The following is a 13,562-nucleotide window of genomic DNA, read 5'->3' as shown; positions in this document are numbered from 1 at the left end:
TAGATAGAAAGAAATACGATGGAATCAATGAAAGGCTGCACACAAAGTTGGACAAACTGTGTAAGTACAAAACAAAAACTAATAATAAATAAATACATTGATATAGAGAGCACGAGTTGTAGAATCCTTGCAAGAGAGCCTTCAGGTTGTGGAATCAGTTCAGAGTTGAGGTGAGTGAAGTTAACCACCCTGGTTCAGGGGTCTGATGGTCGAGGGGTAATAACTGTTCCTGAACCTGGTGGTGTGGGACCTATGGCTCCTGTATCTCCTTCCTGACGGTAGCAGAGAGAAGAGAGCATGGGCTGGATGGTGAGGCTCCTTGAGGATGGAAGCTGCTTTCCTGGGGCAGCCCCCCTCGTGGGTGTGCTCAATGGTGGGAGGAGCCTTTACCCTCTCACATTTAAGAGAAGTTTGGATAAGTACATGGATGGCAGGATTGGGCAAGAGTCCAGGTGCAGGTTGATGGGAGTAGGCAGAATAATAGTTCAGCACAGACTAGATGGGCAGAAGGGCCTGTTTCTTCACAGTAATGCTATGACTCTGTGAAATAATACACACACCTGTCTCAGTAAATATCTGAATATGATGCAGTGTAATAGCTTTAACTCACTGTTAAATAAGGAGACCACATTCCTTGCATCCAATGTGTTTTATTACTTACGTTACATCATTTCACTTACAGATAAACAGTAATATTCTAAATAACCCACCAATGCAAATGTGTAAAGAAATCCGTAATGTTCCAAAATCCCTCTGGCAATATATCTCTTAAGAATGTTCCATCATCCACAAATGAATTTCCAGTTCTTCTGCTCAAATCTACATTTCTATCTCTGCGTGGGCTTCCTGCCGTGGTCTCTCTTTTTTAAGTGTCAGAGGTTTGCCCAGATGATGACGGCCACTGAATATGTGTACCCGTGCTGACAGAACTAGGGATCGGGAAATCCTGGGCTGCCTTCTTAAGGACAGATCAGAACCACAACATCAAAAACATACTTTCTTTATCCCGTGGGGAATATAACAGAGCTAGCATCCAGAGATTCACATTTCAATCCACTGCAACTGAGGAATTTTGACCATCAGACATACGCTCAGTCGCCACTTTATCAGGGTGGTCTGAGTATCTCAGAAACTGCTGGCACCTTCACACACGACAGCCTCTCGGGTTTACAGGGAATGGTCCAGTGAGCAGCCAGTTCTGTGGTCGAGAATGCCTTGTTAATGAGAGAAGGGTCAGACTGGTTCAAGGTGACCTGAAGGCAACAGTAACTCAAATAACCACGTGTCACAACAGTGGCACGTAGAAGAGCATCTCTGAACACACAGCACGTTGAACCTTGAAGTGGGTGGGCTTCAGCAGCAGAAGACCATGAACATATACTCAGTGGCCACTTTATTAGGTACAGGAGGTACTAAAAGAAATGGTCACCGAGTATAGATAACAGCTAACATGACTATAATCTCACCTTCTATCTATGCATAGTAACCATAGAACCACAGAACACTCCAGCACAGAAAACAGTCCATTCGGCCCTTCTAGTCTCTGCCAAAACTTTATTCCGCTTGTCCCATTGACCTGCACCCAGTCCATAACCCTCCAGACCTCTCCCATTCACGTTATCTATCCAATTTATTCTTAAAACTTAAGAGTGAGCCCGCATTTACCAAGTCAGATAACATCGAATCTCCTTGTCTAACAAGAAAGTATCAATCACTGCCTCAAAGATATTCAGTTTCCACTCTGCTATGGGAAGACATTTCCAAAGATTCACAAATTTCTGCAAAAAAACAAAATTTGCTTCACCTCTGTTTTAACAGGTCAACCCTTTGTTTATAAATAGTGACCCCTAGTTCTAGATTCTCCCACAAAGGGAAAAGCACATCTATCGTGGAGAAGAAGAATCTCAAGTTGTAAACTACATATATACTTTGATAATAAAGGAACTTTGAACTTGCCAAACCCCCTCAGAAGTTTATACATTTCAATTAAGTCCTCCCTCACTTTTCTTAACTCCAGCACGTACAATCTTTTCACTGAGAAAACAATTCCAGGTCTTAATCCATTATAAGACCATAAGAACAATAAGACATTGGAGCTCAATTAGGCCATCAGTCTTTGAAATCTGCTCCACCATTCTATCAGGGCCGATTTATTGTCCCTCTCAACACCAGTCTCCTGCTTTCTCACCGTAACATTTGACGCCCTTATGAATCAAGAACCCATCAACCTGCATTTTAAATACACCCAATGACTTGGCCTCCACAGCCATCTGTGGCAATGAATTCCACAGATACACCAGCCTCTGGCCTGAGACTCTTCCACTATAGGAAACATTCTCTGCACGTTCACTCTATCTAGGCCTTTCAAAATTAGGTTGGTTTCAATTAGACCTGCTTTTCTTTCTCTAAACTCTCGCGAGGACAGACCTGCCCATAGGTATCAAACTCTCTTCATGTGTTAACCCTGTCATTCTGGAGATAATTCTCGTAAACCTCTTCTGGATCCTCTCCAAAACTGCTCACACTACTCCAAATGTGCTCTGACCAATGCCTTATAAAGCCTCGCCATTATATACTTGCTTCTATATTTCTAGGCATTTAAGTTTTCATAATTGAATAAATAAGCTAAAATGAAAATCCCATTAATGACAGCTATGAAACTAATTAATATCCTTCTGGGAGAGAAGCTGCCACCTCATTCCTATGTACTTCCAATCCCAGTCTCAATTCTCGACAACCTCCTCAAAAATATTGAAACAGTACAGAGCAAATTTACAAGGATGCTGCCAGGACTTGATTATCTGAGTTAAAAGGGAAAGGTTGAATAAGTTAGGAATTTATTCCCTGAAGCAGAAATTGAAGGGAGATTGATAGAGGTATACAACATTATAAGGGGTACAGATAGGGTAAATGCTAGCAGGTTTTTCCACTGAGGTTGGGTGGGACGACAACTAGAGGTCATGGGTTAAGGGTGAAAGGTGAAATGGTTAAGGGGAACATGAGGGGAAACTTCTTCACTCAGAGCGTGAAATGAGCTATTAGTGGAAGTGGTGGATAGGGGTTCAACTGCAACACTTAGACCATAAGACATAGGGGCAGAATTAGGCCATTCGGCCTATCATCTGCTCTGCAAGAAAGGTTCGGATAGGAACATGAATGGGAGTGGTATTAAGGGCTATGGTCTCGATGCGGGTCAATGGGACCAGACAGAATAACAGTTCGGTACAGACTAGATGGGTCGAGGGGTCTGCAGTAATGTTTTATGATTCTGTGACTCTAATTTGGGCATTTAGGGATGGGAAGTGGCCAGTAGCCTTCTGTTAAGTTAACATTCTGTTAAGTGACTGAAAACACAACGAATCTCACCGGCTAAACCACAGCATGCAATGCTGCTCTGTACTTGATGGTAATACTGGTGCTGGGAAGGACTGGACACTCCGACGAGGCAAGGGTTAAAGGGACTTGCCTCACTGTGCACCAGGACACTTCCGCTCGAGGATAAGCAGAGAACTGAGAACAGCCTACATTCAGTAAGGACAGAGTGCGCCTGTTCAGAAGCACGGGTTGCAAGCTACTGTGAATTCAAAGTACACGTCCAGCCTCAGCTGTTAGACTCACAGAACGTTATTTATTGGGATACAGCATGGAATAGGTCCTTCTGACCTTTCGAAATGCGCCACCCAAATCCAATCCTAGCCTAATCATGAGACAATTTACAATGACCAATTAACCTACTAACCGGTACATCCTTGGAGTGTGGGAGGAAACCGGAGCACCCGGAGGAAACCCACGTGGTCATGGGGAGAACTTATTAAATCCTTACAGGCAGTGGAGGGAATTGAACCTGGTTCGCTGGTACTTCTGCCAACCCATTTACTATCTTCAACTAGGGAGTAAAATCAAAATAAAGGTTTAGTGTCAATCAGTCCTCTGGTTGGATCTCCTCTGAGCAACACATTGCTTCTCAAATGAGCACTTTAACCTTTAGCACGACCCAAAAGGTAAACTGCTGCAGACGCCGGAAGTCTGAGGTAAAAGCCGCAAGTGCTGGAAATGATCGGTGGGCCGAGCAGCTCCTCTGGAAAGAGAAACGGAGTTAACCTTTCAACAGGACTAGGAAATACCTGAAGTGAAGTAAAGCTTCAAGATGCAGAGAATGGGGGGGGGGGGGGGGGGGAGAGAGCAAAAGGGAAGGCTGGTCAATGTGTGGAAACCAGAGATTGCTAAATGTGAGCAGTCTCAGGTCCCTTGCTTAAGAAAAGATGTGCTGACATTGAAGAGCGTCCTGAGGAGGTTCACAAGAATCAACCCAGGAATCAAAGATTTAACTCAAGAGGAGTGCTTGACGGCTCTGGGCCTGTACTCGCTGGAGTTTCGAAGAATGAGAGGGTATTTCATTGAAACCTATTGAATTATGAAAGGCCAAGGTAGAGTGAAAGTGGAGAGGATGCTTCCTTTAGTGGAAAAGTTGAGGACCCGAGGGCACAGTCTCAGAATAGAAGGGCATCCCTTTACAGCAGAGATGAGGAGGAATTTCTTTAGTCACCTGGGATGAATCTGTGGAATTCATTGGCACAGACGGTTGTAAAGGAAAAGTCACTGGGTATATTTAAAGCAGAACTTGATAGTTCTAGATTATAGGCTATCAAAGTCATGGGGAGAAGACAGGAGAATGGGGTTGAGAGGGATAATAAATCAGCCATGACGGAATGGCAGAGCAGACTTGAGGGGCCAAATGGCCTAACTCTGCACCCATGTCCTATGGTCAAAATAGAGAGAATGTGATGGCAGAGAGGAAATTGTGAAAGCTGGGGAATAACAGGAGGTATATATGAAGCACAACTCCGCCATGGGCAGTCCAAAGCCTGGCTGTGAAAGGAGGAGGTTCGGGCGTGGGGCTAGCAACCTTATCCTATAAAAACCCAGAGCTACAGAAGCACCAGAGGAAGCTTCAAAGACCGCATCCCCGAGAGAGGAAGGATCTTCGTCTAGAAGACGTATATAGTCATGAGGTGAAAGCTGCAGTCGGTGGAAGCCACAGAGCCAATCAACCTTCCATCACCAGGAAGAGAGGCTGGCCTAAGAACACCTGGTGATGTGACCTTGAAGCTAACCAGCTGGGCTACATCTAGGGACAACTGGAAAGACTAGCCCAGGAAAGAGGATTCTGGCAATGGCAATGCCCCAGTAGGGTTGATGGGCTGAGGTAAATAAGTATAAAGCACAGAAGGAAATCATTTGTCTATCATACATTGCTAGGTCTCCGCTCAATCCCACTATCCGACTCCATCACCATTACCTTGCAAATTCTGATTCCTCTAGAATTAGACAACAGTTGGCTCATTAAATCACGTGTTGACTTAGTTTTCATTACATTACGAAGCAAATTAGTGCAGTGCTGTGTGGAATGGAAATAGGGGAGGTGCAGACAAGCAAATCATAACTTATCGTTAGTCACACTGGGCTCACAGGTCAACTGCATCCCATCAGCATTTCACAATGAATAATTTCAGCAATCATTTTACATAGTAGCTACTTGTATTTGAGAGTGCAGTTCTTTTCTGAAGAAATCATTTTGGCAATGGTTTGAATGACGTCTTCGGTTCCGGGGGCAACATCAAACGTTTTCGGGGGTGATGCTTTGCTGAGGTGACTCTTCAAAAGTGATGTTGCGCTCCAACGTAAAGGGTTCAGTTGTTGTTGTTTTTGTTTATGATCCACCAAGAGGCTGTAAATGATGAAGAACAGCATGATGGGAGTTAACTTTTACCTCTTGGAGTCCAGATGCCAACACCCCCTCCTTATCAAATCCCCCCTAAACAATGATGCAGTATTTTGTGTTTGTTGAATTGAATTGCTACAACCGTTTGGCCCATTACGCACTGTGCTGTCTCCTCTTAGAGTTCTTCAACTGGCCCACCTACTTTACATATACTCATCGCCCGTAGCCCTGTGCAACACGCACAGAAAATGCTGGGGAAACGCAGCAAGTCAGGCAGCCTCTATGGAGATGAATAAACAGTCAACATTGCGGGCTCAGACGCTTCATCGGGACAAGAAAGAAAGGGAGCAGGAGCCAGAATGAGGTGGGGAAGGGGAAGGAGTACAAGATTGCAGATGAAATGTGAGGGGGTAGTGGGTAGGTGGGGAATGGGGAATGAAGTAAGAAGCTGGGAGGTGATAGGTGAAAGAGGTAAAGGGCTGAAGAATAGGGAATCTGATAGGACAGGGAGAAAGGGAAGGAGAAGGGGAGCCAAATGGAGGTGATGGTCAGGTGAAGAGAAGGGAAGGGATGAGAGGGGATTCAGAATGGAGAATTGAAGAAGAGAGTGCCTCCACTGTGCATCTATAGAAGTTTGTCAAAGTTTCAGATGACATGCTGAAGCTGTGCAAACTCCTAAGAAAACAGAGGCACTGCCATGCCTTCCTTGTAATGGCACTTACCTGCTGGTCCCTTATTACATTATATCTCATGAGCTCTAGCTTTTCTGCCAAGTCTGGCAGACTTTTCTCCCATTTCCCTCAAGGAGTTGTACACCCCTATCAAACCTGCTCTTAACCTCCCCTGCTCCAAGAACCACATCTTCTCTAGATGAGTCTCCTCATTCATAGAACTATGCCAGCAAAATGCCCGCTGGTCCAAGATGATTGTTCAAGGTTCACTTATCATGAAACCATTCAGGTTAGAGTCATAGAGCACTACAGCACAGAAGCAGAACCTCTGAGTCTGTGCCAAACTATTATTCTGCCCAGTCCCATTGATTCTCCATGGTCCTCCATACCCCTCCCACCTACGTATTCATACAAACTTCTCTTCAATGTCGCCATCCAACCTGTGCCCACCACTTCTGCTGACAGCTCATTCCACGCTCTCACCCCCCTCTGAGCAAAAAACATCCCCCTCAGGTTCCCCATTAACTTTTCACCTTTCACCCTTAAACTATGACCTCCAATTCTAGTCTCAAACAACCTCAATAGAAATCACTTGTATTCACCTTAACTTTAGCCCTCACAATTACTTCTATCAAATCTCCCCTCATTCTCCTACGCTCTGGGGAATAAAGCCCTAACCCATTCAATCATTCCCTATAACTCAGGTTCTCAAGTTCTGGCAACAGCCTTGTAAATTTTCCCTGCACCCTTTCAATCTTATTGATACCTTTCCTGTAGGTAGGTGGTCAGAACTGCACACGATACTTCAAAATTCAGACTCAAACGTCTTATACAACTTCAACATAACAGGAGCCGAGGTTGACAGGAGACAAAAAACAAATTCAAATGTAAGCCCCCATGCAATGGTAATGTGGCCCCTGGACATTTGCAGCCCTCAAGGTGCCAGTGTTCTGCTGCTTCACCTCTAAGCCTCAGTGCCTCTTTAACTCCTTTTCCTCCTTTTAAAATGCCTCTTAAAGCTGGCCATGTTGACCAATCATTTCTCCTGATGTGTTTCAGTGTGACTCTTCTGTCAAGCTATCATCGTCATTATTATGTGGCGTGTCGTATGACATGGGAGATCATAGTCCTTGCATGACTTGGCAAAGTCTTCTACAGAAATGGTTTGCCATTGCCTTCTTCTGGGCAGTGTCTTTACATGATGGGTGACCCCAGCCATTATCAACACTCTTCAGAGATCGTCTGTCTGGCGTCAGTGGTCACATAACCAGGATTTGTGATATGTGCCATCCGCTCATATGACCATCCACCACCTGCTCCCCATGGCTTCACGTGACCCTGATTGTGTGTGGGGGGGGGGGGGGGATGAGCAGGTGCTACACCTTGCCCAAGGGTGACCTGCAGGCTAGTGGAGGGAAGGAGAGTCTTACACCTTCTTTTGATAGAGACATGTCCATCCTGCTACTGTTGGTCATTTCTTAATGAGTGGGATGCACTGCATTTAAACTGGTTCATACAGAACAGAAACAGGACCTTAGATCCAAGCCGCACAAGTCAACCAAGATGCCCACCTCAGGTGTGCCTTATCCCTCTTTTGGCAGGGACATACCTCCACCCTACCACTCATATATATTAATAAAAATATTGATGGAGTTACAAAGAAGCTATATTTCATTAGGAGCTTGAGGAGATTTGGCATGTCACCAAAGAGTCCAGCAGATCTCTGGAGATGTACCGTGGAGAGCATTCTAAATGGCTGCATCACCGTCTGGTATGGTGGGACCACTGATCAGGATCAGAAAGAGCTGCAGGAAGTTGTAAACTCAGCCAGCTCCATCATGGGCACTGGACCACCACCCACCCCCAGCAGTGAGAACATCCTCAAAAGGAGATGCCTCAAAAAGGTGGCATCCATCGTTGAGGACCCCTACCACCAGGCCATGCTCTTTTCTCTACATTACCATCAGAGAGGAGATACAGTAGCCTGAAGGCACACACTCAACATTTTAGGAACAGCTTCTTCCACTCCACTATCAGATCCTGAATGGACAATGAATCCATGAACATTACCCAACTATATCTTTTGTTCTACTTATTTAATGTTTAAGAACACACACAAAATGCTGGTGGAACACAGCAGGCCAGGCAGCATCTATAAGGAGAAGCACTGTCGACGTTTTGGGCCGAGACCCTTTGTCAGGACTAACTGAAAGGAAAGATAGTAAGAGATTTGAAAGTAGTGGGGGGAGGGGGAAATGATAGGAGAAGACCGGAGGGGATGGGATGAAGCTAAGAGCTGGAAAGGTGATTGGCGAAAGTGATACAGAGCTAGAGAAGGGAAAGGATCATGGGATGGGAGGCCTCAGGAGAAAGAAAGGTGGGGGGGGGGGGGAAGAAAACACCAGTGGGAGATGGAGAACAGGCAAACAACTAAATATGTCAGGGATGGGGTAAGAAGGGGAGGAGGGGCATTAATGGAAGTTAGAGAAGTCAATGTTCATGCCATCAGGTTGGAGGCTACCCAGCCGGTATATAAGGTGTTGTTCCTCCAACCTGAGTTTGGATTCATTTTGACAGTAGAGAAGGCCATGGATAGACATATCAGAATGATATGTCTGTATCACTTTTGCCAATCACCTTTCCAGCTCTTAGCTTCATCCCATCCCCTCCGGTCTTCTCCTATCATTTCGCATTTCCCCCTCCCCCCACTACTTTCAAATCTCTTACTATCTTTCATTTCGGTTAGTCCTGACGAAGGGTCTCGGCCCGAAACGTCGACAGTGCTTCTCCTTATAGATGCTGCCTGGCCTGCTGTGTTCCACCAGCATTTTGTGTGTGTTGTTGTTTGAATTTCCAGCATCTGCAGATCTCCTCGTGTTTAATGTTTAAGAAATTTCTTTTTATAATTTAGAGACTGTTTTATGTATTGCATTGTTATGCTGTTGCAAAACAACCAATTTCATGACATACGTCAGTGATAACAAAAGAGTTTCTGATTTTGATTTGGAGCTTGTTACCTGCACAAATACACGTATGCTCAGGTCTAATGCAATACTTGCTTGCAGCAGCACCAGGAAGTTTATCTGATTCAAGTATATTACTATTTTAAGGATGCTATAAAAAAAGTGAGCTGTTGTTTTGTAGAGTGCTTCTTTCTGCGGGAAGGAAACTTTGCACATTCCTACCTTGGCTGATGCAATTTATGTAAAAGACTGACTGGTAGGCATCCATTATTCAAATCAAGTGTTAAAAGCCTAATGCAAATTTCTTTGCATTATAACGTAGGAGATGTAAATATCCTTAGAAATCAGATTGCACATTCTTGGGAGTATTAAATACAGCTATTGTGTAGCGGTCACTGAAAGGCCGTTTGAAACATTAGCTACATTTTATTGGATTTTTACGGTGCTTCAGTAGTGTTGCACTTAGCGTGACACTATTAGAGCATCAGAGTTTAGAGTTCAATTCAGGCCCCGCCCATAAGATGTTAGTACACTCTGCTCACAGACTCAGTGCAAACTTCCTCTATGTGCTCCAGTTTCCTCATACAGTGCAAAGACCTGCTGGTTAGTAGGTTAATTGGTCATTGTAAAATTGTCTTGTGTTTAATAGGACAAATTAGGCTGGTGTCAAATAGCCTGCTGTGTTCTACCAGCATTTTGTGTGTGTTGTTGTTTGAATTTCCAGCATCTGCAGATTTCCTCGTGTCTGCTGCTGTCAAATAGGTGGGTTGTTGGGCCGGAAAGACTGGTTTTGTGCTGTATTTCTAAATAAGTAAGTTGGTTTACACCTGACAGCAAGTACAGAGACAGGAGCTCCCATGGGACATTACCTTCGTCTTTCTGCATCTTGTGTCAGTCAATATTCAGAGAGGGACATTAAGCTGCTGTGCAGTCGGCCCTCCTTATCCGCGGGGGATTGGTTCCGGGACCCCTCGCGGATACCAAAAAACACGGATGCTCAAGTCCCTTATTCAACCTGTCTCAGTGTGGTGGACCTTAGGACCCAGCGGAACCCCAGACCTTATTTAACCTGTCTCAGAGCGGTGGGCATTAGGACCCGGCGGCGGAACTCTGAATCCGCAGTGTTTCTGTTCACAAAAATAACCACGATCACGATTGAAAATAAAGTGGAAATAATAAAGCGATCGAAAAGAGGTGAAACGCCATCGGTCATTGGAAAAGCATTAGGCTACAGTCAGTCCACGATTGGAACAATTTTAAAGGATAAAGTGAGAAAGGCCCTGCCCCGATGAAAGCTACAATTGTTACTAAGCAACGCAGTGGTTAAATTACTGGGTTTTGGGGTTTTGTGATTTTGATCCTCCACATCAACCAGGCATGGATGGAGAGCGCGCTCGGGAGCAATCTGTCACTGGATTGAACTTGGGATGAGCCCGGTGCTGAAACATACGTTCTTAAGTGTCTTATATGCATAGAAAGGTAAAATATATGCTATATACTAAGACAAACGTTAACTGACAATAAATAATACAGGATGTACCTGTTCTGACTTACTTAGTAAGAGAACTTTTGATTTTTTAAAAATCCCGATCCACGATAACCTACGCACATCCTCCCGTATACTTTAAATCATCTCTAGATTACTTATAATACCTAATACAATGTAAATGCAATGTAAAATAGTTGTTATACTGCATTGTTTAGGGAATAATGACAAGAAAAAAAGCTGTACATGCTGGAACAACAAGTGCTGGAAGAGCACTTACGGGTTTTCGCGATTCGCGGTTGGTTAAATTTGTGCATGCGGAACTCGCGGGTAAGGAGGGCCGACTGTATATTATCATAGGCATACAGACACGGTGAAATGCCACAGACATTAGCATTTAGTGGCATCACACACTACACAGCAAACAAGACAAATGAAAGTTGACGTTAAATTAACACAAGTTATACATAACTTACCTCCCAAATGCACATAACAACCCGAGTGCACGTTGAGAGACAGAGAAAATGTCTGAGGTGGAAATCTGTTCATAGGCCTTGCTGATGGCTTTTTCCTCCTTCACTCACCGGGCGAAGAGAGGAGACCTGCTTCACCTCAGGATCCTCGAGCTCTGGGTCCTCCTGCTGCTTTCTCTCTGGCACCGGCTGCAACCTTTGCTCTGCCGGTACATGGCATGCCGTGAACTCTCCTCGCACAGCCTGTACCACAAGGGGGTCCCTGCACTGACACGGGCCTCAATCCTCATCTCCAGGGAGGCTAGTTGTGCTTCCCTCTAGGGTCTAGGGTACCAGGGACAACATCCCTGGTAGAGTGCTCAGAGGATGTGCAGACCAGCTAGCAGATGTTCTCACTGACATCTTCAACATCTCCCTGAGCAGCGCCACCGTTCCAACATGCTTCAAGGCCGCCACCATCGTCCCCGTGCCGAAGAAGTCTTCAGTGTCTTGCCTAAATAACTTCCGTCCCGTTGCACTTACATCCATCATCATGAAGTGTTTCGAGAGGCTCGTCATGAGGCATATCAAGACCCTGCTGCCCCTCTCACTGGACCCCCTGCAGTTTGCGTACCGTCCCAACCGCTCAACAGATGACGCCATTGCCATCACCCTCCACCTGGCCCTAACCCACCTGGACAAAAAAGACACATACGTTCGGATGCTGTTCATAGACTTCAGTTCAGCATTCAACACAATCATTCCTCAGAAACTGATTGGAAAGCTGAGCTGACTGGGCCTGAACACCTCCCTCTGCAACTGGATCCTAGACTTCCTGACTGGGAGACCTCAGTCAGTCCGGATCAGGAGCAGCATCTCCAACACAATCATACTGAGCACGGGTGCTCCCCAGGGTTGCGTGCTCAGTCCACTGCTGTTCACTCTGCTGACTCACGACTGTGCTGCAACACACAGCTCGAACCACATCATCAAGTTCGCCAATGACATGACCGTGGTGGGTCTCATCAGCAAGAACGACGAGTTAGCTTACAGAGAGGAGGTGCAGTGGCTAACGGACTTGTGCAGAGCCAACAACCTGTCTCTTAATGTGAACAAAACAAAAGAGATGGTTGTTGACTTCAGGAGGGCACAGAGCAACCACTCCCCGCTGAACATCGACGGCTCCTCGGTAGAGACCGTAAAGAGCACCAAATTTCTTGGTGTTCACCTGACGGAGAATCTCACCTGGTCCCTCAACACCAGCTCCATAGCAAAGAAAGCCCAGCAGCGTCACTACTTTCTGCGAAGGCTGAGGAAAGTCCATCTCCCACCCCACATCCTCATCACATTCTACAGGGGTTGTATTGAGAGCATCCTGAGCAGCTGCATCACTGCCTGGTTCGGAAATTGCACCATCTCGGATCGCAAGACCCTGCAGCGGATAGTGAGGTCAGCTGAGAAGATCATCGGGGTCTCTCTTCCCGCCATCACGGACATTTACACTACACGCTGCATCCGCAAAGGAAACAGCATTATGAAGGACCCCATGCACCCCTCATACAAACTCTTCTCCCTCCTGCCGTCTGGGAAAAGGCTCCGAAGCATTTGGTCTCTCATGACTAGACTATGTAACAGTTTCTTCCCCCAAGCTATCAGACTCCTCAATACCCGAAGCCTGGACTGACATCTTGCCCTACTGTCCTGTTTATTATTTATTGTAATGCCTGCACTATTTTTGTGCACTTTATGCAGTCCTGGGTAGGTCTGTAGTCTAGTGTAGCTTTCTCTGTGTTTTTTTTTTACATAGTTCAGTCTAGTTTTTGTACTGTGTCATGTAACACCATGGTCCTGAAAAACATTGTCTCATTTTTACTATGTACTGTACCAGCAGTTATGGTCAAAATGACAATAAAAGTGACTTGATTTGACTTTGTCTGGCTCCAGTTGTACCTACAGCCAGTGCCCTAACTGGAGAACACCTTGGTATGAAGACCTAGAGATTCTGCAGCCCCAGAATCCATCCCCCTGGGAGTTTGAACCTATCACAGCCCTCACAGTCATCCACTGCAATGAATTCCACAGATTCATCACTAAAGAAATTCCTCATCTCTGCTCTAAAGGGATGTCCTCGTACCCTGAGGCTGTGCCCTCTGGCCCTAAACACACCCACTATCGGAAACTACACATTGCCGCTGGCTGGCCTGCATTTTATTTAAATACAGTTACTGTGCAAAAGGTACATATATCTCCGTACATATATTACGTATG

The 13,562-nt window shown here is 45.4% G+C and overlaps 1 protein-coding gene across 1 annotated transcript in view; it reads right to left on the bottom strand.

Annotated features, from left to right (window-relative positions):
* Positions 1 to 630: 630 nt before the first annotated feature.
* LOC140736195 (N-terminal EF-hand calcium-binding protein 1-like) overlaps positions 631 to 13,562 on the bottom strand; it is a 161,547-nt gene continuing 148,615 nt past the window's right edge. The window contains exon 13 of the mRNA XM_073062099.1: positions 631 to 5,728. Coding sequence (XP_072918200.1) covers positions 5,691 to 5,728 — 38 coding nt within the window. The 3' untranslated portion in view covers positions 631 to 5,690. The remainder of the gene's footprint in view (positions 5,729 to 13,562) is intronic.

The sequence above is a fragment of the Hemitrygon akajei genome, chromosome 11 (assembly GCF_048418815.1).
Source record: "Hemitrygon akajei chromosome 11, sHemAka1.3, whole genome shotgun sequence".
Lineage (NCBI taxonomy): Eukaryota > Metazoa > Chordata > Chondrichthyes > Myliobatiformes > Dasyatidae > Hemitrygon > Hemitrygon akajei.
Note: the sequence above shows the minus strand (reverse complement) of the source record. Positions and strands in the feature narration are given on the sequence as shown.